Below are 25,832 nucleotides of genomic sequence, written 5' to 3' on the forward strand. Positions count from 1 at the left end.
TTCATTTTATTTTGCAATTGAAGTGTAATCTCTCTTACTAATTGAACCACAATGTGGACCGTTTCACAGGAGTTGCTTTTGTCAAGATATACGTTAATTTTCCCTTTGAAACCCGGATCGATACAGCCCATAGACACCCATTGATCTGATGCTTCAGTGGAAGCCTGTGGAAGATTCTTTGTCTAGACAGAGAATATTCAAAAGCTTATTGGTGACTATGCTCTGATTACATGTTTTCGGAGGCCGTCCGGATGCCGTGCTTAGCTGGGAGTCTTTGCTTGGGCAACATTGATTTGGCAGATAGACTTGCAGTCTCAGCAAGATTGGATAAACTACACTGTCGGAAACAAAGGTACAGCCCTGGTACAGTCTTGTTCCCCAAGGTACAAGCAACATTAATGTACCCCCAATGGTACGAAAATATTTCTCAGGGTCCATTTCTGTACCTTAAAAGGTACATTGACCTATAGCTAGGGTACAATTGGCAAACCCATGACAATAAAGCCACAGTAACAAGCAATCATACTCTCAAAGGTACAAATTGGTACTTTTTTTCTGACTTTGCACCAAGAATATTAATACTCATGACTAACGTGTTTTACATGCGGTTGACGGTGTTGGCTCGCAGTATTCATTCAGTCTGTCGCATGCTGAGCCACAGAAGCATTTTGAGGTAACGCAGATTGACATTTTATCGTTTCCAGTGTATCTTTCACCATTGGCATTATAATTGAGTTTCGAGTTCGGTGACTTTTAGCAGACTTGGCTGGGAGTTAAGCTCACCAACGAAACCGTCTGTATGTTCCAATTGGTCAAATCGCTTGAGAAGGAGTCATACCGGTACGGCAGGGTAGTAGAATAGAAATCGAACTCCCTCATTTATCCCCAGGGGCCTCATTTATAAAATGTTCTTAAGGGCAGATTTGATGTTAGACTGTGCGTACCATCAAATCTATACCAAAGTTATAAGAAGGGTCTACGTGGAAAAGTAGGTCTGCTTATACCCACGTCAGGTTCAGACTTGGTGTACGCACTTTTCCTTCTGGGAATGTTGGGATCCTGCAGGTAGTTAGAAATCCAACAGTGTCAACATGTCGTTTGCTGCTTCAATGTTTCTGAATAATAATAAAAATAATAATAATAATAATTATAGACGGTTCCGAAAGGTTCCCGCCCAGTGCCCCTGCATGCACTTGCACCTCAGGTCCTCTGTTTCAGCCTCACTCACATTCTTCTTTTTGCAGCTCACCATTATCAAGTAGATGATTTGGGCTTTGGTTCGAGCCCATTTATATGCTAATGACATCATGCAGGGGGCGTTTCCAAGCTGGAGGTCTGATAGAAATCAGCATCATCTATAATCTATAAATCGCAAATGATTGTGAAATCGTGCGTAGCCATGGAAACGGGAAAAGTGCGTACGCCAATCTGAACCTGATGTGGAGATAAATACCAGTCTTATCAATCTGAGCATCGATGCGGATTTCACCGTACGCACAATTTAAGGTCAAATCTGTACATACGATCATTTTATAAATGAGGCCCCAGGGTCGCTTCTAATGTGTGAAACTCCCTGAGTTACTCAGGGTTTCCACTCTGTTTATGGCGGCCTTGGTTTATAACTCGACAGTAAGCTTTACTCTGTCATCGTAATCTTTGCTGACGTGCGTTTTTTTGGTTTGACTTGTTATTTTTGTCTCGGTTCCTCAATTGTAACATACCGAGTGTCATAACTGAGCAAGTTACAGATATTTCAAATTGAAAAACAAAGACCTTCTCAGTATTTTCCAGCACACTAATCTGGGGGTTGATGGCAGGACTGGCACTCCAGCCACTGAAAAACTCATGCTTTTCCACTCGGACTAGTGTGGTGCTGAGGTATCACCCACCGCACGGCTCTCATCCCTGAGACGGTAATCAGCATACGCTCCTTACCTCTCTCGCTATTTTCCAGCAGTGGCTGTTTTTATCACTTAGCATTGCCTCCTCATACCTCAAATCCCACCTCATCATCTGTGTGTGGAGTAGAGATTGTTTCCTCCTCTTGCCTTGCCTTCCTCCAGCAATAAACACACATACAGCAAGTGAAATGATGTCTTCTCATACTAGATAACAGGGATGAATATAGGGGCAGGGCCACAGGTGCACTGGCCCCAGCTGATTGGCTCTTGGAACGCTCCCTGCCTTGTCACTCACCCATTAAAAATATTTTATTGGCTGATGATAAGCTAGGCTCCTCTGCATGAATTATGGCCCCCCACTTGAAAAAAGTGTTTATGATCGCTCCTGCGGAATAAGTAGTTGGAAAATGGATGGATTAAATGTTTGAGAAGCTGAAATTAATTGATTAGCTGCTATCTCTGTCAAGACAATAAGGAGTACTGCCCATCAATCACAAAACAGAATCGCATTATTATTCACATCCACCTTTATTCGGATCCTTTTGGGCGGCGCCTGTGTTCACCAAGGCAGTTGTTTGCCATGGTAATCCAGGAAGGCTCCATTCTCCTTCTCAGTGAGGGAGCCCATCATCTTCAGAACTCCCTGCACACTCTCTACCACGTCGATTTCCCCCTAGTGGTAAATAAACGTCAATGCAGGCTTTACTATTGTACACCAGATCGATTTTTGTTTGATGGTAAAGTATCACTCATACAAACTGGAAATGTGATTTTCAGACCCCCCATCCTCCCCGCCACAAGCCATCTATTGGCAAATCACTCACATCAGGACCCCCCATATCCGTGCGGACCCAGCCAGGGTGAATGGCAGCGAAGAGGATCCCGTCCTTGGAGAACTCAAACGCGGCACACCGGTTAAACATGTTCAGCGCAGTCTGGGTAACAAAGGGAGCATGAACAATGAGCCTGGGACTAGCTCACATTCACCGTTTATCAAAGCATCTGAGGGACAGCATGCTAGCAAATGAGAAGGTATAGCCTGTTAACAAATAGGAATGTTTCCATAATAATGTCAATAGCACAACACCGATATACGCCAGATGTCATACATTTCAGCTGTTACGGCACTTTCCATCTGAACTCGGATGTCTGAATGTCTGAGTTCCAAGTTGTGAATTCTAACTGGAATAACCCCTGAAGTCAGGCTCTACAACCTCAGAATTCAAGACGACTGCGCCCTTCATCAGCAGAAGTGAAAGCTGTAATAATACACATTTTATTAGCATTCATGTCTTATTTGTGTCTCATTAAATCAGCCGTACACACAATACTGTCTAACTGCTATTTGTGTATCTGTCGCTATCATGTTTGTATGCGCAAAATGCCGCGTAATGTGTTGGTATATATTGGTATTGCTAACAATGGCTAACAATGAACCTGGGGTCTGATTCAAAAGGCTGGATTTCTTGCTTAGCTGGATAACTTATTTGATTTACGGTACCCTAGTTTAAATGGACTTTATCTTTGTAGTCCAGACTACCTTAAATCTAACAGGTTATCCAGCTAAGCAAGAAATCTTGCTTTTTGAAACAGGTCCCTGGTATTGCTAAATGGTACTAGTAATTTATTGTACTGGAATGTAGTTAAACTGAGTGCGACATCATTCCCACTTCCAAGGTCCAAATCTGTGTAGGGCAGTACGGTGTGACCACTTATAAGAGAAATCTTTTCAAGCATGACGTCCAAGGCAGGTGCAACATGCTCTGTACCTTGCTGATCCTGTAGGAGATGCCGGGGAAGGCGATGTACGTCTCTGGGGTTTTTGTAATGGACCCCCTGACGGAGGCGATGTTGATCACAGCAGCTTTGGAGCAGGACATGCCCGGCTGGGTGGAGGCTTTGGAGGCTTGGAGGAGGTAGGGCAGGAACTCCTGCAGGAGAGGGAGCGAGAGGTCTGTCACACCATCACCGTGCAGGCAATGGTCCTACAGTTGGGCCTTAGCTGCAGAATCTACAGGGAATCTCATACAGGAATTGCTAATAAGCAGTCTCTCTGTTTAACTACTGTCCGAATAACATTAACAGTCAATGATAGATGCAATAAACCAGCAAAATGCCTAATGGTTTTTAATCTTTTTATCGTGGAACAAAAATCATGATTAGGGAGGAACAATACATTAATGATGTGTATGTTCAATGAGATGTATCCTCAAAATGTTTGGCTTTTGTTTTTTGTAGCCTGGCTTTGTATATATATATATATATTTTTTTTTTTTTAAAAAAAAGTAAGTTGGATTTCCGCTCTCAAAAGAGCGCAGCACTCCGCAGTGAATGTTTTCTAGCGGTTATTTCTGGTGTCGTCAGTAGATGGCAGAATATGAGCTCATTACTGCAGTTACGTTTATCAAGTACTGAGAGAATATTTACAAAGACCCCTAAAGCAAGATAATGTGAGATGCAAACCCGCTAAAAGTTATTTAAAAAGCTGTTTTATTATTATTATTATTTTTTTTTTACAAAAATAAAAAAATAATATTAAGCTGCATTTTTCCATAAATAACTTGCGTCAATTCTGGCACTAATTCTTGAATTCAAGAACTAAAACCTTTAAAGGAAAATGAAATTGTGTGACAAATTACTCTACAATAAGAACCCCGCCCCCTAACCCCCAAGCTATGTTGACTGGCATGGGCGAAGCTGGGGGGGGATAAGCGTCCCCCAAACATTGCGTATGTTCTGTGCTGGTACCTTTACATAGGCGGTTTGTTGGTATCCTATAGGTGAACCAAATAATAGGGTTTGTGCACATCAGAAAAAATAAGTAAGAAAATAAGCAAGATGCAGTATTGTTTTGCCACCTCAAGCGCAAACTTTATACTCTGCTTCTGTTGTGTGATCCCCCACCTTAGTGACTCTGACTGGGCCCATGAGGTTGGTGTCCATCGCCACCTGGAAGTCCTCCTCGCTGGTGTTTAGCAAGTTATCCTGTGACATCACACCTGCATTGTTCACCAGCACGTTCAGTCCACCCCCCTCCAGCTTGGCCCCCACCTTACTCACTGCCTCCGTCACGCTTCTTGGGTCTGTGGTATCTACTCAGGTTTAGGGAAAGAGGAGCAGAAATGAGTGCATTCAGATCTGAGTACAATTGGATCAGAGTAAAATCAGATAGGGATACAACTGGATTTGAGTCCAGGCGCAGGAAGTGAGCAGAGGAATGATAGAGGGACAGGAAGTGAGCAGAGGAATGAGAGAGGAGCAGGAAGTGAGCAGAGGAATGAGAGAGGAGCAGGAAGTGAGCAGAGGAATGAGAGAGGAGCAGGAAGTGAGCAGAGGAATGAGAGAGGAGCAGGAAGTGAGCAGAGGAATGAGAGAGGAGCAGGAAGGAGCAGAGGAATGAGAGTTATATGCATGTTACCAAGCTGGATCACAGTGATGACTTTGGGGTACTTCTTAGCCAGATCCTGCAGGGCCTGAGAGAGAAGAAAATAGAGCAAGATGGCAACCTTCATCATCATCATCATTTCATAGTTAAGGTGACACAAATGAACTTCTACAGCTTACAGGTTTTACATATACTTCTCCTTAAGACACATGGTCCCTTCATCTATAAATGATGCCCATTTTGGCCATGAGTTCTTCTCCAGCCAGCTGCCTCCCTCGTACCTGCGACTTTGGGGCATCGGGGTCGCGGCAGGCGGCAAACAGCCGGCAGGTGGAAGCTCGGGACTCAGCCAGCTGTTTGACCATCTCCAGGCCGAGGCCCCGGTTGGCTCCGGTGATCAGGAAACTCTGCGCTTTGCTGACGGCCATGTCGTTCTGTACTGGAGATCTCTGTCCGTCCACCTCACCTTCCCCGTTTCCACCCAGTGCCAGTAGTGCTGATCGCGATCTGTTTATACACCAGTTCTCCAGCTGTCACTGTTAATGCTCCACCTCGTCCAACCCAGGGAGGTTTAGGAGCTGTGACATGTTTGAGCTCCGGCCAATGGGGAGGAGGGGTTACTGGTGGGTGGTGAGAGGAGGACTACATGGACAAACTCCATTGAGAGCAAAATGGAAACAAAGGTCAAAGGAGATTGAGTAGGTATTGTGTAGAAGGGAGAATGACTATGGTGAAACATGGAAAGGGGAAATGGTGCCGGCTTTTCCCAGTCGGCTGGTGGAGCTCGTGTGGCCAGATCTAAGATACGCCCATGCTTGCCCTCCCCGAGATCAGTTCCCTGTACTACAAAGCGGGGTTACTAGCTTATCAGGGTATCTTGTTGGATTTAAGGTACCACAGTTGAAATGGACTTCATATTCGTTCACTTACATTTTACCCAGACCACCTTAAGAAGTCAGAGGCCGCTTGTGCAGTATCCAGAATCAGACTTTATTGCAACAATAAAGTTACAACCAAGGCCGGACACCTAAAGAGTGTCCAATACTGTTTTACACCCATTTTTATATAAGTTCTTATCATTTAACAATATCTCGTCACTTAAGCATCATCATTCCTTCAGCCATTCACGAACATTGTTTTTCCCCTTAATCCACACCCCTAGGTGATAAGTTTGTCAGTCATTTCTTTTACCGTTTGGTCTCTCGGCTGAACATAATGGTGGCGCGACCATCTCCACTCGGTTTTTTAAAAATGCTGAGCCGTGAACTTCAGGCGAATCCCTTCCTTCAGTAGTAACATTGGCAGCTTCAGCCTGTTACACATTGTCTAACTAGAAGGTTGATAATATATTTGTCCTTTAACATAGTGATAAAATATACGCTGATAAAAGTGAATATTCATAGATTCAGGACTAAAGTAGCTAACAGAAACTCAGACTAACAAAAGGTGCAAATACATACTCAGTTGATTACATCATGGATATTTGGCACATTTTTTTTAATAATATCATAATAGTTATATTCTACGAATGTGTGATCTGTGAAACACCTCCCGTATGAAATACAGGTTTCAAGAAGGCTGACTCCCAGAAGGAAAAGTCAAGTCAAGCAAAACTATTTATAAAAAAATTGAAAGGCTCTGTCAGGCAGCTACTTAACAACAAAAGAAGGTAAACTAACTGAAAGTTGCCAAGGAAGGTTACGATACCGCAGTTTACCCACGTACCAGTCAGAACTCACTAATCAAATATTAAATCCAGGGCTACAAATTAAGCTGGCTTTCCAACTGAGGTGAGGAAGTTAGACGAAGGGTGAGTAAAAAACACCTGAACATTAGCTAGTAAAAAAACGCATGTTGGGGCACGTTTTCTGATGAACTAGACCAGTTGCCTAGTAGCAACTACCATGCGCTTAAGACATTAGAATGAAATAGAACAGAATATCTTTATTTTCATTGTACATGTACCACACACATCATTTAATGCACGCCAAAGCAATTATAAAGCATAAACTCATATCGGTTGTTACATATTGCAGTGTTTTTAATAATACATGACCAGGGATTGTGCATGAACAGCCACGTCTGAGACAAGACTTGTCTGTGTCCATCGGAAAATGCTCTGATTAAGAAAGAAAAACTATGGCAGCGTAGTAAAACAAAAAAAAACCTTTTAAATCAGAAGGTCTGTCAGAATTCCTCCTGGCCTTCACCCCTGTTCATCACTGCTTACGCTAGGCGCATTATATATCTGTTACAATGCAAAATGCAAAGAAAGGTAACAAACTTCCCCTGAATTCACGCTATCGGCGACAATCCTAGTTTATAACTCGACAGCAAACTTTACGTTATTCTCACAATATTTCCTGTGATATATTTATGTCAATGTAACATGAACATTTTTTGTTTAGCTTCTTTTTATTGGTATAAAAGAAACAAACATGCTCTGTATTTTCAATGGAAGATGAAGGTTTTTTTGTTTGACTCCTGATTTTGTTTTATTGGAATAGAAGAAACAAACATGCTCTCTATTATCCAGCAGTGGCTGTATTTATCATTCTAATCTAGACATTCACGGTGGGAGAGGAGGGGGGGGGGGGGGCAACAGTTAGCATTGTGTCCTCACACCTCAAATTCCACCTCTGAATGGAGTAGAGATGGTTTGCTCCATTGCCTTGGTTTCCTCCAGTGACATACAGACATTTACTAATTAGGTGAAGTGGTATCTCTAAATTGTCAACAGCATGTGAATGTGTGCATGTTCGCTGGGCCTGGCATCCCATTCAGGGTGGAGCCCAACCAGGATGTACCCCAGCATTGATCCCTGTGTGTCCTAGTTTATGTACCAGGCCCCCATGACCTCAGACTGGATAACAGGGGCATATACAGGGGCGGGACCACAGGGCACTGGCCACAGCTGATTGGCCTTTGGAGTGCTCCCTGCCTTGTCACTCATCAATTGAAAACGCATTATTGGCTAATGAAAAGGTCGGCCGCTCTGCATGAATTATGGCACCCTCCCTTATAAAAGAATGTATATTTGCTCCTGGGGAATAAGTATTTGAAAATGGATGAGATTAGATGTTTGAGAAGCTGAAATTAATTGAAAAGCTGCTATTTCTGTCAAGGCAACAGGGACAAGGCAAAATCACAAAACAGAATCGAATTATTATTCACATCCACCTTAATTCAGATCCTGTTGGGGGCGCACGTGTTCACCAAGGCAGTTGTTTGCCATGGTAATCCAGGAAGGCTCCATTCTCCTTCTCAGTGAGGGAGTCCATCACCTTCAGGACTCCCTGCACACTCTCTACAGCGTCAATGTCCCCCTAGTGGTAAACAAACATCAATGCAGGCTTTACTATTGTACACCAGATCGATTTTTGTTTGATGGTAAAGTATCACTCATACAAACTGGAAATGTGATATTTAGACCCCCCCCCCCCCCCATAAACCATCTATTGGCAAATCACTCACATCGGGACCCCCCATATCCGTGCGGACCCAGCCAGGGTGAATGGCAGCGAAGAGGATCCCGTCCTTGGTGAACTCAAACGCGGCACACTGGTTAAACATGTTCAGCGCAGTCTGGGTAACAAAGGGAAGTGTCAATCATGTAACATGTAAGCTGTCAATCCACTGGACCTACACAGATAATAATTAGGCCTCGCCAAGCTGTGATCCGACCAGTTAGTTGTACTGAAATTTCCACTGGCTCCAAACAGCCTCAATGGGAGTACAGTACGACCACTTATAAGACCTTCATGGCGGATAAAAGAGAAATCTTTTCAAGGAAGACGTCTTCGGCAGGTGCAACATGCTCTGTACCTTGCTGATCCTGTAGGAGATGGCGGGGATGAAGGTGTATCTCTCTGGGACTAACTTTATGGATGCCAAGAGGGCGGAGATGTTGATCACAGCAGCTTTGGAGCAGGACATGCCCGGCTGGGTGGAGGCTTTGGAGGCTTGGAGGAGGTAGGGCAGGAACTCCTGCAGGAGAGGGAGCGAGAGGTCTGTCACACCATCACCGTGCAGGTAATGATCACAGAAACCAGGAGGGATTTAAGTTGTCTGGATAACATTAATAGTCAATGGTAGAAGAAATAAGCCAATAAAAACAGTTTTCTGTCTTTTTATCAAGGAACGTGAAACATGGCTAAATAGAAATAACAGATTAATCATGTGGTTTAACGCAGCAATTGTCAGCCGTGTCGACCCATGGGTCGCAACCCAAATTTGGGTCACGGCGTGTTCTGAAAGGGTCAAGAAACAGAGATGAAAATGCGAAAATTTTAAAACTAGCAAGCTCCTATGCTGATCCGCGATCAGATTCCCCAGCCGCAATCCGAGAGTTAACCTATACAAATGGGTCTGCAAATGCTTACAGCGCAAATCTAGTGAACACTCAGCCAATCCAAGAAGCCAAACCACACATGCTTAATTTAAAATTCACTGGTACATCCAATGAGATTTGTGCGATAGGCATTGACTGGCGTAAATTGCAGAGTGCACTGGGTGTCTGAAACCGTTAATTCAAACCTATACTTGATGTATGGTTTTCAGCTGAGCTGGCAGGGTAACAATGGGGTCACGGTGCAAAAATGTTTGAGAACCTTTGGTTTAATGTATCGTCACAATGTTTGGCTTTTGTTTTTTTTTGTAGTTTTGTAGAATAACGGGTCCTTGCTGCAGTCATGTTTATAACATACTGAGTCTTAATAAACACCCCTAAAATAAAGGCAGAGTGAGAGGCAAAGTCACAAAAGGATGGAAATAGCAATTTAACAGACTTAAAATATATTTTAAAATAATACATCTTTAGCTAACTCTAGCCTGATCTCCGAAACTAAACATTTAAATAAAAATGGATTTGTCTGACAACTTCATCCGTGATAAAACCTGAGATAACTGTGGTAACTGTGAGCGGATCCCCCACCTTAGTGACTCTGACTGGGCCCATGAGGTTGGTGTCCATCGCCACCTGGAAGTCCTCCTCGCTGGTGTGTAGCAGATCCCCATGTGGCAGCACACCTGCATTGTTCACCAGCACGTTCAGTCCAGCCCCCTCCAGCTTGTCCCCCACCTTCATCGCTGCCTCTTTCACACTTCTTGGGTCTGTGGTATCTACTCAGGTTTGGGGAGGGAGAAGTGGAACTGAGTACAACTGAATCTGAGAACTGCTGGATATGAATATAATCAGATCTGAGTTTAGTTGGATTTGAATATAATCAGATCTGAGTTTAGTTGGATTTGAATATAATCAGATCTGAGTTTAGTTGGATTTGAATACAATCGGATCTGTTTTAAATCGGGTCGAAGTACAATTGGAAGTGAATACATTCAGATCTGAGTACAACTGGATCTCAGTTTAATTGAATCTGAATATAGTTGGCTCTTAGTACTATCAGATTTGCATAAAATCGGATTTGAGTATAACTGGATCTAACTACAATCGAAACATTGAGATCCAAATATAATTGGATCCGAGTTCAATGATATCTGAGTAGTCAGATATGAATACAATTGGATCTCAGAACAATTGGATCTGAATACAACTGGATTTGAGTACACTCAGATCTGAATAGAATTGGATTTATTTGCATTTGTATCTGAGTACAGGAACTGAGTACAAATGGTTCTCAATACACTTGGAACAAGTGTATTGTATCAATCAGTACAATTGTATCTGAGAGAGGAATGAGAGAGGAGCAGGAAGTGAGCAGAGGAATGAGAGTTATATGCATGTTACCAAGCTGGATCACAGTGATGACATTGGGGTACTTCTTAGCCAGATCCTGTAAAGCCTGAGAGAGAAGAAAATAGAGGAAGATGGCAACCTTCATCATCATCATCATCATCTCATGTTTAAGGTGACACAAATGAACTTCTACAGCTTACAGGTTTTACAGATACTTCTCCCTAAGACACATGGTCCCTTCATCTATAAATGATGCCCATTTTGGCCATGAGTCCCTCTCCAGCCAGCTGCCTCCCTCGTACCTGCGACTTTGGGGCATCGGGGTCGCGGCAGGCGGCAAACAGCCGGCAGGTGGAAGCTCGGGACTCGACCAGCTGTTTGACCATCTCCAGGCCGAGGCCCCGGTTGGCTCCGGTGATCAGGAAACTCTGCGCTTTGCTGACGGCCATGTCGTTCTGTACTGGGGATCTCTGTCCGTCCACCTCACCTTCCCCGTTTCCACCCAGTGCCAGTAGTGCTGATCGCGATCTGTTTATAAACCAGATCAAATGTTAATGCTCCTCCTCGTCCAACCCAGGGAGGTCTAAGGGCTGTGACATGTTTGAGCTCTGCCCAGTGGGGGGGGGGGGGGGGGGGGGGGGGGGGGGGGGTTACTGGAGAGCAAAATGGAAACAGAAGTCAGATCTCTGTAATCTTTCAGCTTTAGGGACTGGGGAATGTGAAATAGAAGGTATCACAGTGAGGTAACCCCACTCCTGCGGGAGACTGAGTAAGAATTGTAGGAGAAGGGAGAATGACTATGGAGAAACATGAAAAGGGGAAAATGGTGCTGCTGTTGCTGGATATGCCCACGCTTGGCCTCCCCTGATTCCAGGGCAGGGGCTCCTGAGATGAGGAACGCCTTGAATGAACCTGGAGATTAAGCACCTTATGTTCAGCCCACATGCCCGCAGATTTTTGCTGTGTCTTGGTGAGTGGATACATTCAAACAGGACACACTTTCACTCCTGAAACGATCTTAAGTGTTCCATAGCACCCTGTCCCCGGAACAGTGGGAAATTGCCATCAAATCTCAAATTACTAGCAATTTTACTGAGCAGAGGTGTAAAGTAGTGCAGGTGCAGAGTTTGTAATAGTTGTATAATACTTATCTTGGGTCTGACATATACAGGGATTTGGCAGAGTCTATGGAAATTGCATTTCATTCATTTGGCAAACGAGTTTATCCAAAGTGACATGCACGCAGTCCCTGCAGCAACTGGGGGTTAGGGCCTTGCTCAGGGGCCCAACGTCCAACGTCTCAGAGTACTATGGTTTACCCAGGTACCAGTCAGTACTCACTAATCAAATATTAAGCCCAGGGCTAAAAATTAAACTGACCTACTCACTAAGGTGAATAATTTAGACAAAGGGTGAGCAAAAAAACAACTTTGCTACAATGATCTTAACACATTATAACAGACTAGATTACAATATCTTTTTTGTCATTGTATATGTATGACATATAGGAAAAAGTGTCTGGGGTAGAACCAAAAACTGATTTTTGCAGGTCCATAACTTTGAAGTGCTTCCCCTTCCCCTTAATTTTAATGCCAAATTCTGAAAGAGCAGGGAAAAGTACGCCAGGAGAGCAATTTTCAGCCCTCTAGCTTGCTTAGAAACGAAGATATGGTCTCCTGAAAACCCTTACAGATGACATGCGCGATTCGCGAGTGCAAAATAAGGGCGTGGCACCCAAATTTCAAAGGGCTATAACTTTGGACTGCATCAGAATTTTTCAATAAAACTTGGGGAATTTTCAGTGTTCTCTATAAGGATCAAAATACCAAGTTTTCATCATAATCAGGAATGATGCCCATGGAGCCCCTGGTTGATTTGGCATGGACTGACCCGAGTCGGGAGAGGACGCTGGCGTCGACTGCTCGCCGCTACTCCCTCTGAGTCTAATACTACCAATTATTACTAGTTTAATATTTTACTTTTTTATTATTTATTTATTGTATCTTATTTTACTACTTACTTCTAGTAAAATAGTTTTTGTTGGAAAGTTTCGTACTTTTTCTGAAACTTTTCTTGTATTGTTTTACCATCTGCCTTACCGTCTACCTTGGATTTTACGGATTTTATCGCGCTTTATCAAGTTTTTGCTGCCTACTCACCTGCTGCCCGGATATACTGCTTTACCGTCTGCCTTGGATTTTACGGATTTTAGGTCAGTATGGCATTCAGCTATTCCAGCTCTCAGCTCCGCCCACTAAATCCCGCAATCACTCCAGGAATTAACATCCCCGTCATTAAAAAACTTGGACTCCTTCGCCGTCCTCGTTACATTTACAGAGGTTCCAGTATGTTAGTATGTCTCAGTATGTTATCTTCCATAACCAGCCAAAGTGCTGTGCAACTAATAGTCCATCTTCCTGGTCGCACGTCTGACGCGTCATCAGAGCGCCATCGCTTCAACTACTATCAACACTGGAAGTACCGCGAAATCTCTGCACTCTAGCATGGGAAATACCCGAGCCACTGAGAGAAACACTGCGAGATCCTCACATTCCCGGTTGGATTTATTGCGTGGAGTGGATTTTAATGCTCTGCGACCTGTACAGAGATTTACTCCGCATAAATTGGTCAAATTTGAACTATTCAACTCTCAATCCATCAGCAGTGAATCCACATTGATTGAAGAACACATCAGGGAGAAAGGACTTGACTTTATGTGTTTGTCAGAAACCTGGCACCAGTCAGAGGTTTACTCTGCCCTAAATGAAGCCTGGCCACCTGGCTACAGTTACTTGGAGATGGCACGCAGCACTGGGCGTGGTGGTGGCCTAGCTGTCATCCACCGTCAGGATCTGGGGTTGTCCCCTATTTTGATATCTTTGACATCTTGATATCTTTTCAGATTGCGTATATATAATATTAAGGTGATAACAACAACCCTCACTGTCTCTAGGTGCTGGTTCAGACAGGACATTCTGCAGCAGGGACACCACCCGTCGTGCAGCATCCTGCAAATCTCCCTATCACAACAGCCCACATAACAGAATAACATTAGTGTATGATTCACTAGGGCTAGTCCAGGTCTGGAAAGCAGTTGGGCCAGATTTTCAAACTAAGAAATTTAGCTGGGCCAGACATTTTCAGCGGCCCAGTAAGCAGCAGGTAATGGCATTTTAAACAAACACAAATCCATCCATTTTCCAAACCGCTTATCCTACTACTGGGTTGTGGGGGGTCCGGAGCCTATCCCAGAAGCAATGGGCACGAGGCAGGGAACAACCCAGGACGGGGGGCCAGCCCATCGCAGGGCACACTCACACATCATTCACTCACACATTTAGCAACTCCAATCAGCCTCAGCATGTTTTTGGACTGTGGGGGGAAACCCCACGATGACATGGGGAGAACATGCAAACTCTACACCCATGTGACCCAGGCGGAGACTCGAACCCGGGTCCCAGAGGTGTGAGGCAACAGTGCTAACCACTGCACCACCATGCCGCCCCCTGTATGCTATTTCATTGTATAAAAAGAAACTTACTGTACTGTACAATAAAGTATTTCACCACTGCTTCTTCCTCAGCTCCCACTGTTTGCTAGCACATGCATCTTTTGATTTCTTAGTGCAATCTGTGCTTTATTTTTTTCGTGAAATGTAAGTGCAGTATCTGTTTATTAAGTGCTGTGGTTTAATATGTACATTATTATTTCAGTACTGTGTATACTGTCCTTAATGTCTTGCCTCTCTCGTATAACTTGAGATACGCCCAAATTGACTTGCAACAAGTGGTCCTGGTTCCAAATGTGGAAGTCGATGGATACCTGTATTTTATATGCTGTAGTGTGCTGGGTGTCAGACATTGCAATGCACCTTGCTTTGATTTTGACCCGTTAGATCAGAGGGAGGTAATCTTATCCAGAAAGGGCCGCTGTGTATGATGGTTTTCACTGCAACTCTCTGAACAGCGAACCTAATGGTTATCCCAATACCTTGATCTTGCTAGCATATTTAAATTTGAACCTATTCAGGAATAGAGTGGTGAAGGCATTCAGAGGAGGACTGATGATTATCAGAGGGAACAAAGGGGCTGGGTACTTGTCAGTATCCAGTAGAACCACCAGACTCCTACACTGAATGGTTCTGGATGTGGCACAGACGCTAATCCCTCTGTATTAGGGGATCCGTCTCCAGTTTGTACTCTTCCAGTTAATAGGTAGATTATCAGACAGATTTTTGCCCTAGTCCAGTACTCATTGACAGCCTAACACACTGTGTTTCAGTTTCTCTTGATAGTCAATACATATCACAGGATGTACATTACTCTGATGGGCAGGCCCTCTTACATATGATGGAAACACTACAACAACTTAAGAATAAGGGTCAGAAGAGTGAAATATATATAATGAGTGTGTAGCTCAGCAGACTAAGACTCTGTAGCTGTGATCAGAAATTCGACGGTTCCTGCTCGGAATTGGCAGGATAGCCACATGTCCACAGGCTTTTGAACAAGACCTGAAAACCCTGGGGGTCTCAAGGTAGCAGTCTCTTCACTGTGACCCCCAAGCTTGTTCTTGCCTTTATGGAGAGCAAGATGGGGCAAATTATTAATCCCATGGGGCCTCAGCTGAATTACAAACCAGTACAAGGAAAATAGTTGTTAATTTTACATACTACCTTCTGCTGGCCTTATGAGAATATTCAGATTATCATTTTTCCCCATAATTGCAATTTTAACATTAAATTGATGATTTTCCCACGGTCCTGTGGCCGCTTTATATGGTAATTATTGATGAAAACATTTTTGGAAAGTGAAACAATATTAAAATTGCTTTATTGCGTAAAAAAAACTATTTTTGCTTAGTAAAATAATGTTTTGTCGCTCTTTATACTGCCGTCTTGTGGCAAAATTTGAATACTGCAGTTTGAAAACAATTAAATGATTTCTTCCCGAAATTGCAATACCTACTTTTGGCCACGAGATGGCAGCAAGAAAATTAAAAAAATATTTTCCCACGGTCTACTAGCAGGTTGTGGTTTTTTTGCCCGTTTTAGATGTTAATTCTTCATTAAAATAGTTTGACTTGGTCCAATGTATTTTTAATACAAACAATTACCACACAAAGCTGCTAGTACACCGTGGGAAAATAATTTTTCTATTTTCTTGCTGCCATCTCGTGACCAAACGTAGGTATTGCAATTTCGTTTTATTTACTCTTTATACTGCCGTCTTGTGGCAAAATTTGAATACTGCAGTTTGAAAACAATTAAATGATTTCTTCCCGAAATTGCAGTACCTACTTTTGGCCACGAGATGGCAGCAAGAAAATTAAAAAATTATTTTCCCACGGTCTACTAGCAGGTTGTGGTTTTTTTTACCCGTTTTAGATGTTAATTCTTCATTAAAATAGTTTGACTTGGTCCAATGTATTTTTAATACAAACAATTACCACACAAAGCTGCTAGTAATTCACACTATCGGCGACAATCCTAGTTTATAACTCAACAGCAAACTTACGTTATTCTCACAATATTTTCTGTGATATATTTATGTCAATGTAACATGAACATTTTTTGTTTAGCTTCTTTTTATTGGTATAAAAGAAACAAACATGCTCTGTATTTTCAATGGAAGATGAAGGTTTTTTATTTGACTCCTGATTTTGTTTTATTGGAACAGAAGAAACAAACATGCTCTCTATTATCCAGCAGTGGCTGTTTTTATCATTCTAATCTAGACATTCACGGTGGGAGAGGAGGGGGGGGGGGGCAACAGTTAGCATTGTGTCCTCACACTTCAAATTCCACCTCTGAATGGAGTAGAGATGGTTTGCTCCATTGCCTTGGTTTCCTCCAGTGACATACAGACATTTACTAATTAGGTGAAGTGGTATCTCTAAATTGTCAACAGCATGTGAATGTGTGCATGTTCGCTGGGACTGGCATCCCATTCAGGGTGGAGCCCAACCAGGATGTACTCCAGCATTGATCCCTGTGTGTCTTAGTTTATGTACCAGGCCCCCATGACCCCAGACTGGATAACAGGGGCATATACAGGGGCATATACAGGGGCGGGACCATGGGGCACTGGCCACAGCTGATTGGCCTTTGGAGTGCTCCCTGCCTTGTCACTCATCAATTGAAAACGCATTATTGGCTAATGAAAAGGTCGGCCGCTCTGCATGAATTATGGCACCCTCCCTTATAAAAGAATGTATATTTGCTCCTGGGGAATAAGTATTTGAAAATGGATGGATTAAATGTTTGAGAAGCTGAAATTAATTGATTAGCTGCTATCTCTGTCAAGACAATAAGGAGTACTGCCCATCAATCACAAAACAGAATCGCATTATTATTCACATCCACCTTAATTCAGATCCTGTTGGGGGCGCATGTGTTCACCAAGGCAGTTGTTTGCCATGGTAATCCAGGAAGGCTCCATTCTGCTTCTCAGTGAGGGAGTTCATCACCTTCAGGACTCCCTGCACACTCTCTACCACGTCGATTTCCCCCTAGTGGTAAATAAACGTCAATGCAGGCTTTACTATTGTACACCAGATCGATTTTTGTTTGATGGTAAAGTATCACTCATACAAACTGGAAATGTGATATTTAGACCCCCCCATAAACCATCTATTGGCAAATCACTCACATCGGGACCCCCCATATCCGTGCGGACCCAGCCAGGGTGAATGGCAGCGAAGAGGATCCCGTCCTTGGTGAACTCAAACGCGGCACACTGGTTAAACATGTTCAGCGCAGTCTGGGTAACAAAGGGGGCATGAACAATGAGCCTGGGACTAGCTCACATTCACTGTTTATCAAAGCATCTGAGGCACAGCATGCTAGCAAATGAGAAGGTATAGACTGTTAACAAATAGGAATGTTTCCATAATAATGTCAATAGCAAAATACCCATATATGCCAGATGTCATACATGTAAGCTGTTAATCCACTGGGCAATAATTAGGCCTCTCCAAGCTGTGATCTGACCAATCAGTTCATGCCACATCAGAGGGCATCAGTTGTACTGAAACTTTTATTGGCTCCAAATAGACTCAGTGAGTCTGTGCAGGGTGATACAGTGTGACCACTTGTAAGATCTTCAAAATAAGAGTCTGAGGCAGATGCCATCTGTACCTTGCTGATCCTGTAGGAGATGGCGGGGTGGGCGATGTACGTCTCTGGGACTAACTTTATAGACGCCAAGAGGGCGGAGATGTTGATCACAGCAGCTTTGGAGCAGGACATGCCCGGCTGGGTGGAGGCTTTGGAGGCTTGGATGAGGTAGGGCAGGAACTCCTGCAGGAGAGGGAGCGAGAGGTCTGTCACACCATCACCGTGCAGGCAATGGTCCTACAGTTGTCCGGATAACATGGTCAATGGTAGAAGAAATAACTGCCAAACAGTTTTTATCTTTTTATCAAGGAATGAGAATCTTGACTAAATAAAAATAACAGATTAATCACGTGATTTAATATATCTTCATTATGTTTGGCTTTTGTTTTCTTATACTTTGGCATGTTCATGGTGTTCCCTGGAAACTAAAGGCTTCAAATAATAATAGTGAAATGAAGTTCCGCTGTCAGAAAACCGCGACTCGCCGCAGTTATTGGTTGTTATTGGTGTCACCAGTAGATGGCAGAATACAGGCTCCTTGCAGTATTTACATTTATAACGTACTGAATCTTAATAAACACCCCTAAAAGCAAGATAGAGTGGGAGGCAAAGCTGCTAAAAGATGGAAATAGCAATTAAACAAACTTAAAATATATTTTAAAAATAAGATGGTTTGCCCAATCTACATCTGCAGCTAACTCTAGCCTGATCTCAGAAATTTACCATTTAAATAAAAATGCCACATCAGAGATCAGTTGTACTGAAATTCTTATTGGCTCCAAATAGACTCATTGAGTCTGTGCAGGGGAGTACAAGTTTGACAACCTCATCCGTGATAAAACCTGAGTTAACTGTGGTAACTGTGAGTGGATCCCCCACCTTAGTGACTCTGACTGGCCCCATGAGGTTGGTCTCCATCGACGTCTGGAACTCCTCCTCGCTGGTGTGTAGCAGATCCCCACGTGGCAGCACACCTGCATTGTTCACCAGCACGTTCAGTCCAGCCCCCTCCAGCTTGGCCCCGACCTTCATCGCTGCCTCTTTCACGCTTCTTGGGTCTGTGGTATCTACTCAGGTTTGGGGAGGGAGAATCGCAACTGAGTACAATTGAATCTGAGAACTGCTGGATATGAATATAATCAGATCTGAGTTTAGTTGGATTTGAATACAATCAGATCTGAGTTTAGTTTGATTTGAATACAATCGGATCTGTTTTAAATCGGGTCGAAGTACAATTGGAAGTGAATACATTCAGATCTGAGTACAACTGGATCTCAGTTTAATTGAATCTGAATATAGTTGGCTCTTAGTACTATCAGATTTGAATAAAATCGGATTTGAGTATAATGGGATCTAACTACAATCGAAATATTGAGATCCAAATATAATTGGATCCGAATTCAATGATATCTGAGTAGTCAGATATGAATACAATTGGACCTCAGAAAAATTGGATCTGAATACAACTGGATTTGAGTACACTCAGATCTGAATAGAATCGGATTTATTTGCATTTGTATCTGAGTACAGGAACTGAGTACAAATGGTTCTCAATACACTTGGAACTGAGTACAACTGTATCTGAGAGAGGAATGAGAGAGGAGCAGGAAGTAAGCAGAGGAATGACAGTGTTAGGTGCATGTTACCGAGCTGGATCACAGTGATGACTTTGGGGTACTTCTTAGCCAGATCCTGCAGGGCCTGAGAGAGAAGAAAATAGAGGAAGATGGCAACCTTCATCATCATCATCATCATCATCATTTTATAGTTAAGGTGGCACAAATGAACTTCTACAGCTTACAGGTTTTACAGATACTTCTCTCCAAGACACACAGGGTCTATTTTGATCTAATGCAAAGTGTAAAGCACAAAGTGAAATTAACAGTTATGGACGTGTCCAAATCCATTTCGCTATTTTGTTGGCAGAAAAACCAGACTGTGCACCAGTGCAAGGTGGGAAAATTTGCCCTAATTGTCCTAAATCTCTTAATAATTCAGAGGCGTGATTGGGCATAGCATGAACGAAACCAACTGGAATGACACATCACCTCACCTTCAAAAGCCAGTGGCATATGATCTACTTTGGATCTGCCTGGCAAGCCTGATTGCTTTTTCGGCTGAGGAAGTGGATGTCCTCGTGCGCAAAGTGAAAAGGTGTGCGCTCCTCGTCTTTGGGGGCACCACTGTTCCATCTAAGCCTTTCGGGGTGAAGCAGACGTGAGAGGAGGCGGCAGTGAGTGTGTCCTCATCACTACCTCACCCGCGTGGTGACGAAAGTCGTATAACGATGTCAGAATATGGGGAAAACGGAAGCTCGATGTTGAACGAGAGCAGTGGCTGGGAATGGGGACTTAATTATGCTTGTATATTTTATTTTAATTTTAGGTCTGCAGTTTGCAGAATATAAACGAAAGTGCAATCTTTGTTCAAACAAAACAACCTACAGTTTTTGCGGTGTTTTATAATGTTCAAAGTAAAGATAATAGGGCTGTTACTTTCCTACTCTCACAATGTAGACTTTTTTCATCAGGCTACAGACGATTCAGCTCTTCTTGCCAGCTGATCCCTCTTCGCTCGCGCTGCTTGCCCGCACATTCAGTTCAGCATCACGCTTTCCAAAGTCCTCTACTGTGTCCTCATTCATGTCCAACAGACATCCATCACGCATGGCGGTCATGCAACATACAACATGCCGCAAAGAATCCCAGCACCTTCCGGGGGCTGCACTGTAATGTTCCACCTGACTTATCTAAATATCTGAAATTCAGTGTCAGGAATCCAAACAACCTTTCGATTACAGTACCTGCTTCATTCTGATAATGAACTCAAAAGATTTGTAAATATGGTTTGTTCTCTGCTTGATATATATTTCATTCTTTTAGTGTTCCATTAAACAGTACTATTATTTGAAAGGACCAGATGTAATCTATAATAAAATAAAATGAAATAATAAACCATTAGAGCACCTTGAGGACGTAACCTGTGTCTGTAACGAGCATCACGCAGCAGCACGTTTGTGAAATACGCCACTTAAATAAAGTTTAATAATGCATCACTGATTTTAGACGTGGGTTTTGTTAGTCGAAAGTGCAATGACATTGTTCTTCCTTAAAATAGCATCGCACCACAAATCATTTAAGACCCCAGTCCTACAAGCGGAAATCATTTACTATTTCGCGCACATGGCGTGAAAATAAGCAATGCACTGGAATGAAACTAGCAAAACCACTTTGTATCTCGCTTTGCAAGGGTGAAAAATCGCCCATAGTCTTTTCCTCCATATATGGGTGAATGGGTCGCATTCCCATTTTGGCCATGAGTCCCTCTCCAGCCAGCTGCCTCCCTCGTACCTGCGACTTTGGGGCATCGGGGTCGCGGCAGGCGGCAAACAGCCGGCAGGTGGAAGCTCGGGACACGACCAGCTGTTTGACCATCTCCAGGCCGAGGCCCCGGTTGGCTCCGGTGATCAGGAAACTCTGCGCTTTGCTGACGGCCATGTCGTTCTGTACTGGAGATCTCTGTCCGTCCACCTCACCTTCCCCGTTTCCACCCAGTGCCAGTAGTGCTGATTTGTTTATAAACAAGAGTTCCAGTTAAGGCTCCGCCTCGTCCAGCCCAGGGAGGTCTGGGACCCGTGCCATATTTGAGCTCCGCCCAATGGGGGGGAGGAGTTACTGGAGGGTGGTGAGAAGAGAACTACATGGACATACTCTAGTCACAGCAAAATGGAACCAGAAGTCAGGTCTCTTTAAACTTTAAGCTTTATGGAGTGGGGAATGTGGAATGCAGAACGCGTCATGGTGAGGTTTTGTACAATTCGAGAAGATTAAAATGGTATTGTTGGTTAAGGGCAAACACAAAAGGAGAAAAAACTATGTTGGTTTTTTAAGTGGGCTGGTGGAGCATCTGTAGGCAGATCTTGGATACACCCAAGCCTGGCCTCCCCCCTGCTTCCAGGGCGGGGGTTCTCGAGATTGTCATTAATGATCCTGGAGTTTACTATGTTCAACCAACAATCAAATACTGATCTATTGTGACAAACCCACAGATTTTTGCTAGTTCATAGTGATTGGAAACATTCCAAAATAGGACACACCCTCACTCTGCATTAACTCCGCCTCTGTTCACATCGGCTACGTCTTCACTGTACGGGCCGGAGCCATATTTCCGATAGTTTGGTAGCCCTGATTTAAGGTGCAACAAAAGCTAAGAAATCGAAAAGCATTGTGTACAATGAGCACGCGGACCTTCAGCGTTTTGTGGGCCCTTCGCTTCATCATCATGACTAAGCAAACATGGCCAAGGTTAGGGTCTCCAGCTTTGGTCAACTGGCTGGCGTGAGATTTTCAATTCGAGACAAGCCCTGCACACTCATTTACATGTATGTAACAGTTTTATCAACCTGTAAATAGTCTGTACGGCTTTCGAACCGCCCCAATGCTTTACTTTTATAATGGAATAATATAAATTTGCCGTAAGAATTCTTGTATGAGCGTGAGAGTCAGAAAGCGTGAGTGTCACGGTATGTGGTGTGTGTGGGGGGGGGGGGGGGGGGGGGGGCGTGTTTGGTTTCCTCCCATCACGATGAGGGAGCGTTTGCTTGTCTATGCTGCCATCAGTTTTTTAACTAATGGACATTAAGGAAGCTAATTTGATGCTAATTTGAATCCAAAACATGACTTTGAATGTTTTTTTTCCAGATTATAACGCAGGACAATAAAGTTAACCTCCTATAGATACAAGAAGGAGTGTGTATAATACGGTAATGAGGTGTTTCAGGGAGGAGATTAAGTCGAACGTAGGGAAATGATTTTCCTGCAGATGCAATTCACAGGATCTTAATGTTGCTGCAGGATTCCTGATGTCGCATTTAGACCCCAATGCAGGAGAAACACATGAGATACGCAGGAAAAATGCAGCCTTGCTGAAGCAGATAAACAGTGCTAATGACTGACTTAATCTGTCTGAGGAACATGGCTCCAGTGGGGCATTTCCTCCTCTTGGGGAAACAGCATATCCCATAATTCTGTTCACCTGATCCCCACAGACCATTTAGTCATTTAAAAGTAATTAACTACTATTGGATGTTAGACGCCTAGCTGGCTCTGAGAATTCAGCCGTTTGAAACTTTAACTATGTTTAATTAATGGTGCGTGTTCAATGGGCAATTTGCTGCCTTATGTTATTAAACAAGACGGGGGGCTGTCTGAAACAGGGTGTCAGTCTGGGGGAAAGAAGGAACGGTCATGGGGGGGGGGGGGCTCTAAAAGCAATTGGAAGTTATACATGCAAGGCCACAAGGCGCGTATTAAACTGTGTGTAAGATTTTAGTGACGCTACTGACACAATACAGTGACTCCTGTACAATACAGGTGACATAGGCTCTCAATAAGTAAACACAGACCAAGTGACTCTGTGTCCGAGACCATATTTTGAATGATAAAAAGTGAGGTGCATGACCAGAGACGATTGCAGGATTTGTTTTGAAGGTGGGTGGCATGAGAGGAGGCATAATTTATACAGAGGAGCCAACCTTATCATTAACCAATGATATGTTTGGAATTGGTGAGTGACAGGGGAGCTGGCCAATCAGCTTTTACCTGAGGCCAGTGTCCCTGTGGCCCCGCCCATGTATATGCTCCATCCAGGGCGTCCTTATATGCGCCTATTAACAGGCATTACAATACAGTGGTGAACTGGCACACTTCTTTGAGGGGGTGCCAGATGGAACACACCCAACACCTGGTCCTATACAGGTCTACCTGGCCGTTGGTTAAGCAAACAAACCAGATTAAAATGGAAAAGAGAGAGTTTGTCAAATAACCACCTGGAAGAGACCATTTCAGGTAGGAAAGGGGTGTTTAAACACCAGGCGCTGAACCATAACCTCTAAATTAGGTAACAAAGAACAGCGTCCCATCTTGATATTGATATCGCTGTTACCCGCATGACGACCGTTCCTTCCTCTCCTCTATCAGGCTCCCCCTTAGAGTCTGGGTCCTCTTCCTTCTAGGGAGTTTCTCTTTGCCATTGTCGCCTCTGGCTCGCTCACTAGGGGCTTTGGGCAGGGATGATGTCAAGCACTTTGAGACAATGTAACGTTGTGAAAACAAATAGAAAAAATACAAATAAAATTGAAAAAAAATAGATTCGATTTTCTTTTATTAGTTGGTCGCACTGTTACGATCGAGGACAACAGAGCAGCCAAGCGAACTCAGGTAACCCACCCGGCCCCCCCTAACCCACAGCCTCACATCCCCTCGCCCTTTTCGCTTAGTCCACACGGGCCAGCCTCCCTCTGAACAGAGGTCAGAGGAGTGAGGGTGGGGGGATGGGGGGTACTGAGTGGATGTAGTGGAAAAGGGGGGGGGGGCACAGACAGGGGTAAATGAGCATGGTCTCAGGTGTAGCAGCACGTAGGTCCGTCAGGGTAAATAAGCCACGAACCTCCGCCTCGAGTGTCTATGGGGGGGTTGGCGGTATAGACATCAGCCAGCAGTGGCTGGCGCTCGGCATACATGTAAGTGTTCAGCGACTCGGCTAAAAACGAGAGTCGCTCAGTGAGGAGAGAAAATAAAAGCAGGTAGGAGTTAAAGTGTCTGCCGGTCAACCTGTGATCTAAAAGCAATCTGCTGTGATCTAAAAGCAATCTGCTGTGATCTGAAGTCTCCGCCAAGACAAACATGCCTGGAGACTTTTGCTGTTTCATGGTGAGTGGAAACATTGAAACGGGACACACCTTCACTTGTGAAAGGATCTTAAGCGTTCCATAGTGCCCTGTCCTGGGAAAAATGTGATAGAAACCCAGGTTACTAGCAATTCTATCGAGAATTATCACAAAAGAAACAGGTTTCATTCAGTACATTCACTGGGACGTCTTTCCTCTCAGAGATCTCACATTTTATTACCGCAATGATGAGAATTAACCGAGTATGAATCCCTTACTGCATTTACTATCAGAAAGACACTGAAAGGTAGCCTATAAAAATAACCGGCAAATAATAATAGTTTTGTTGTGCAAGTGCAGAGTGTAAAGTCCATGTTTTGGGTCTAAGATTTGTGGGAACTTTGGGAGTCTGAGGCAGTTACATTTTATTTATTTCGCTAACGATTTTATCCAGAGTGATGTACAGACTGTGCCCGGAGTGATTTGGGATTAGTCACTAGTCATTTAAAAGTAATTAACTACTATCGAATGTGAGAAGCCTAGTCTGCTCTGAAATGAGTCTTTGGCTGTTTGAAACTGTATATAATTAATGGTGCGTGATCAATGGGCGATTTGCCATCTAATGTTGTAATGAAAGACAGGGGAGTGTATCAAACAGCATGTCAGCCTGGGGAAGCAGAAAAGGACATGGAGGTATAACAGCCATTTGAAGTGTGTGCATGCAAGGCCACGAGGGGCATATAAAACAGAGTATACGATTTCAGCGATGCCATTGGGCAGATAAAACGGAGTATACGATTTCAGCGATGCCATTGGGCAGATAAAACGGAGTATACGATTTCAGCGATGCCATTGGGCAGATAAAACGGAGTATACGATTTCAGCGATGCCATTGGGCAGATAAAACGGAGTATACGATTTCAGCGATGCCATTGGGCAGATAAAATGGATGCGGTACCAGTCACCAAAAAAAGTGACATTGTTTTGCGAGTCCAGTAAAGTGGACGGGTTATGGACTACTGTAAGGTGGAGGCGATTTAGGCTCTCAGTAAGTAAACACAGACCAA

The 25,832-nt window shown here is 43.6% G+C and overlaps 2 protein-coding genes across 9 annotated transcripts; both read right to left on the reverse strand.

Annotated features, from left to right (window-relative positions):
- Nucleotides 1-30: 30 nt before the first annotated feature.
- Nucleotides 31-13,282, reverse strand: LOC125717606 (C-factor-like). The gene is made up of 7 exons (XM_048990746.1): nt 13,141-13,282; nt 5,568-5,793; nt 5,320-5,374; nt 4,806-4,993; nt 3,671-3,832; nt 2,726-2,836; nt 31-2,574 (listed from the first exon to the last, which is right to left on the reverse strand). The coding sequence occupies exons 2-7, from the start codon at nt 5,712-5,714 to the stop codon at nt 2,461-2,463; spliced, it is 777 nt and encodes a 258-aa protein (XP_048846703.1). The 5' UTR covers nt 5,715-5,793; nt 13,141-13,282; the 3' UTR covers nt 31-2,460.
- LOC125717605 (C-factor-like) lies at nt 6,253-21,662 on the reverse strand. 8 transcript variants are annotated; one of them, XM_048990737.1, is made up of 7 exons: nt 13,141-13,282; nt 11,284-11,509; nt 11,033-11,087; nt 10,220-10,407; nt 9,112-9,273; nt 8,761-8,871; nt 6,253-8,612 (listed from the first exon to the last, which is right to left on the reverse strand). In XM_048990737.1, exons 2-7 carry the CDS (start codon nt 11,428-11,430, stop codon nt 8,499-8,501), a joined length of 777 nt encoding a protein of 258 aa, XP_048846694.1. In that variant the 5' UTR covers nt 11,431-11,509; nt 13,141-13,282; the 3' UTR covers nt 6,253-8,498. The 8 variants fall into 8 exon arrangements, with proteins under 8 accessions (XP_048846694.1, XP_048846696.1, XP_048846702.1 ...); XM_048990739.1 differs by lacking the exons at nt 11,033-11,087; nt 11,284-11,509; nt 13,141-13,282 and adding exons at nt 19,125-19,165; nt 19,745-19,799; nt 21,449-21,662 and having other exon boundaries at nt 7,216-8,612; nt 10,220-10,366; XM_048990745.1 differs by lacking the exons at nt 8,761-8,871; nt 9,112-9,273; nt 10,220-10,407; ... (1 more) ...; nt 11,284-11,509; nt 13,141-13,282 and adding exons at nt 17,450-17,491; nt 17,632-17,742; nt 18,120-18,281; ... (1 more) ...; nt 19,745-19,799; nt 21,449-21,662 and having other exon boundaries at nt 7,216-8,570.
- Nucleotides 21,663-25,832: the final 4,170 nt, after the last annotated feature.

Source organism: Brienomyrus brachyistius, chromosome 22 (assembly GCF_023856365.1).
Source record: "Brienomyrus brachyistius isolate T26 chromosome 22, BBRACH_0.4, whole genome shotgun sequence".
Classification (NCBI taxonomy): Eukaryota; Metazoa; Chordata; class Actinopteri; order Osteoglossiformes; family Mormyridae; genus Brienomyrus; species Brienomyrus brachyistius.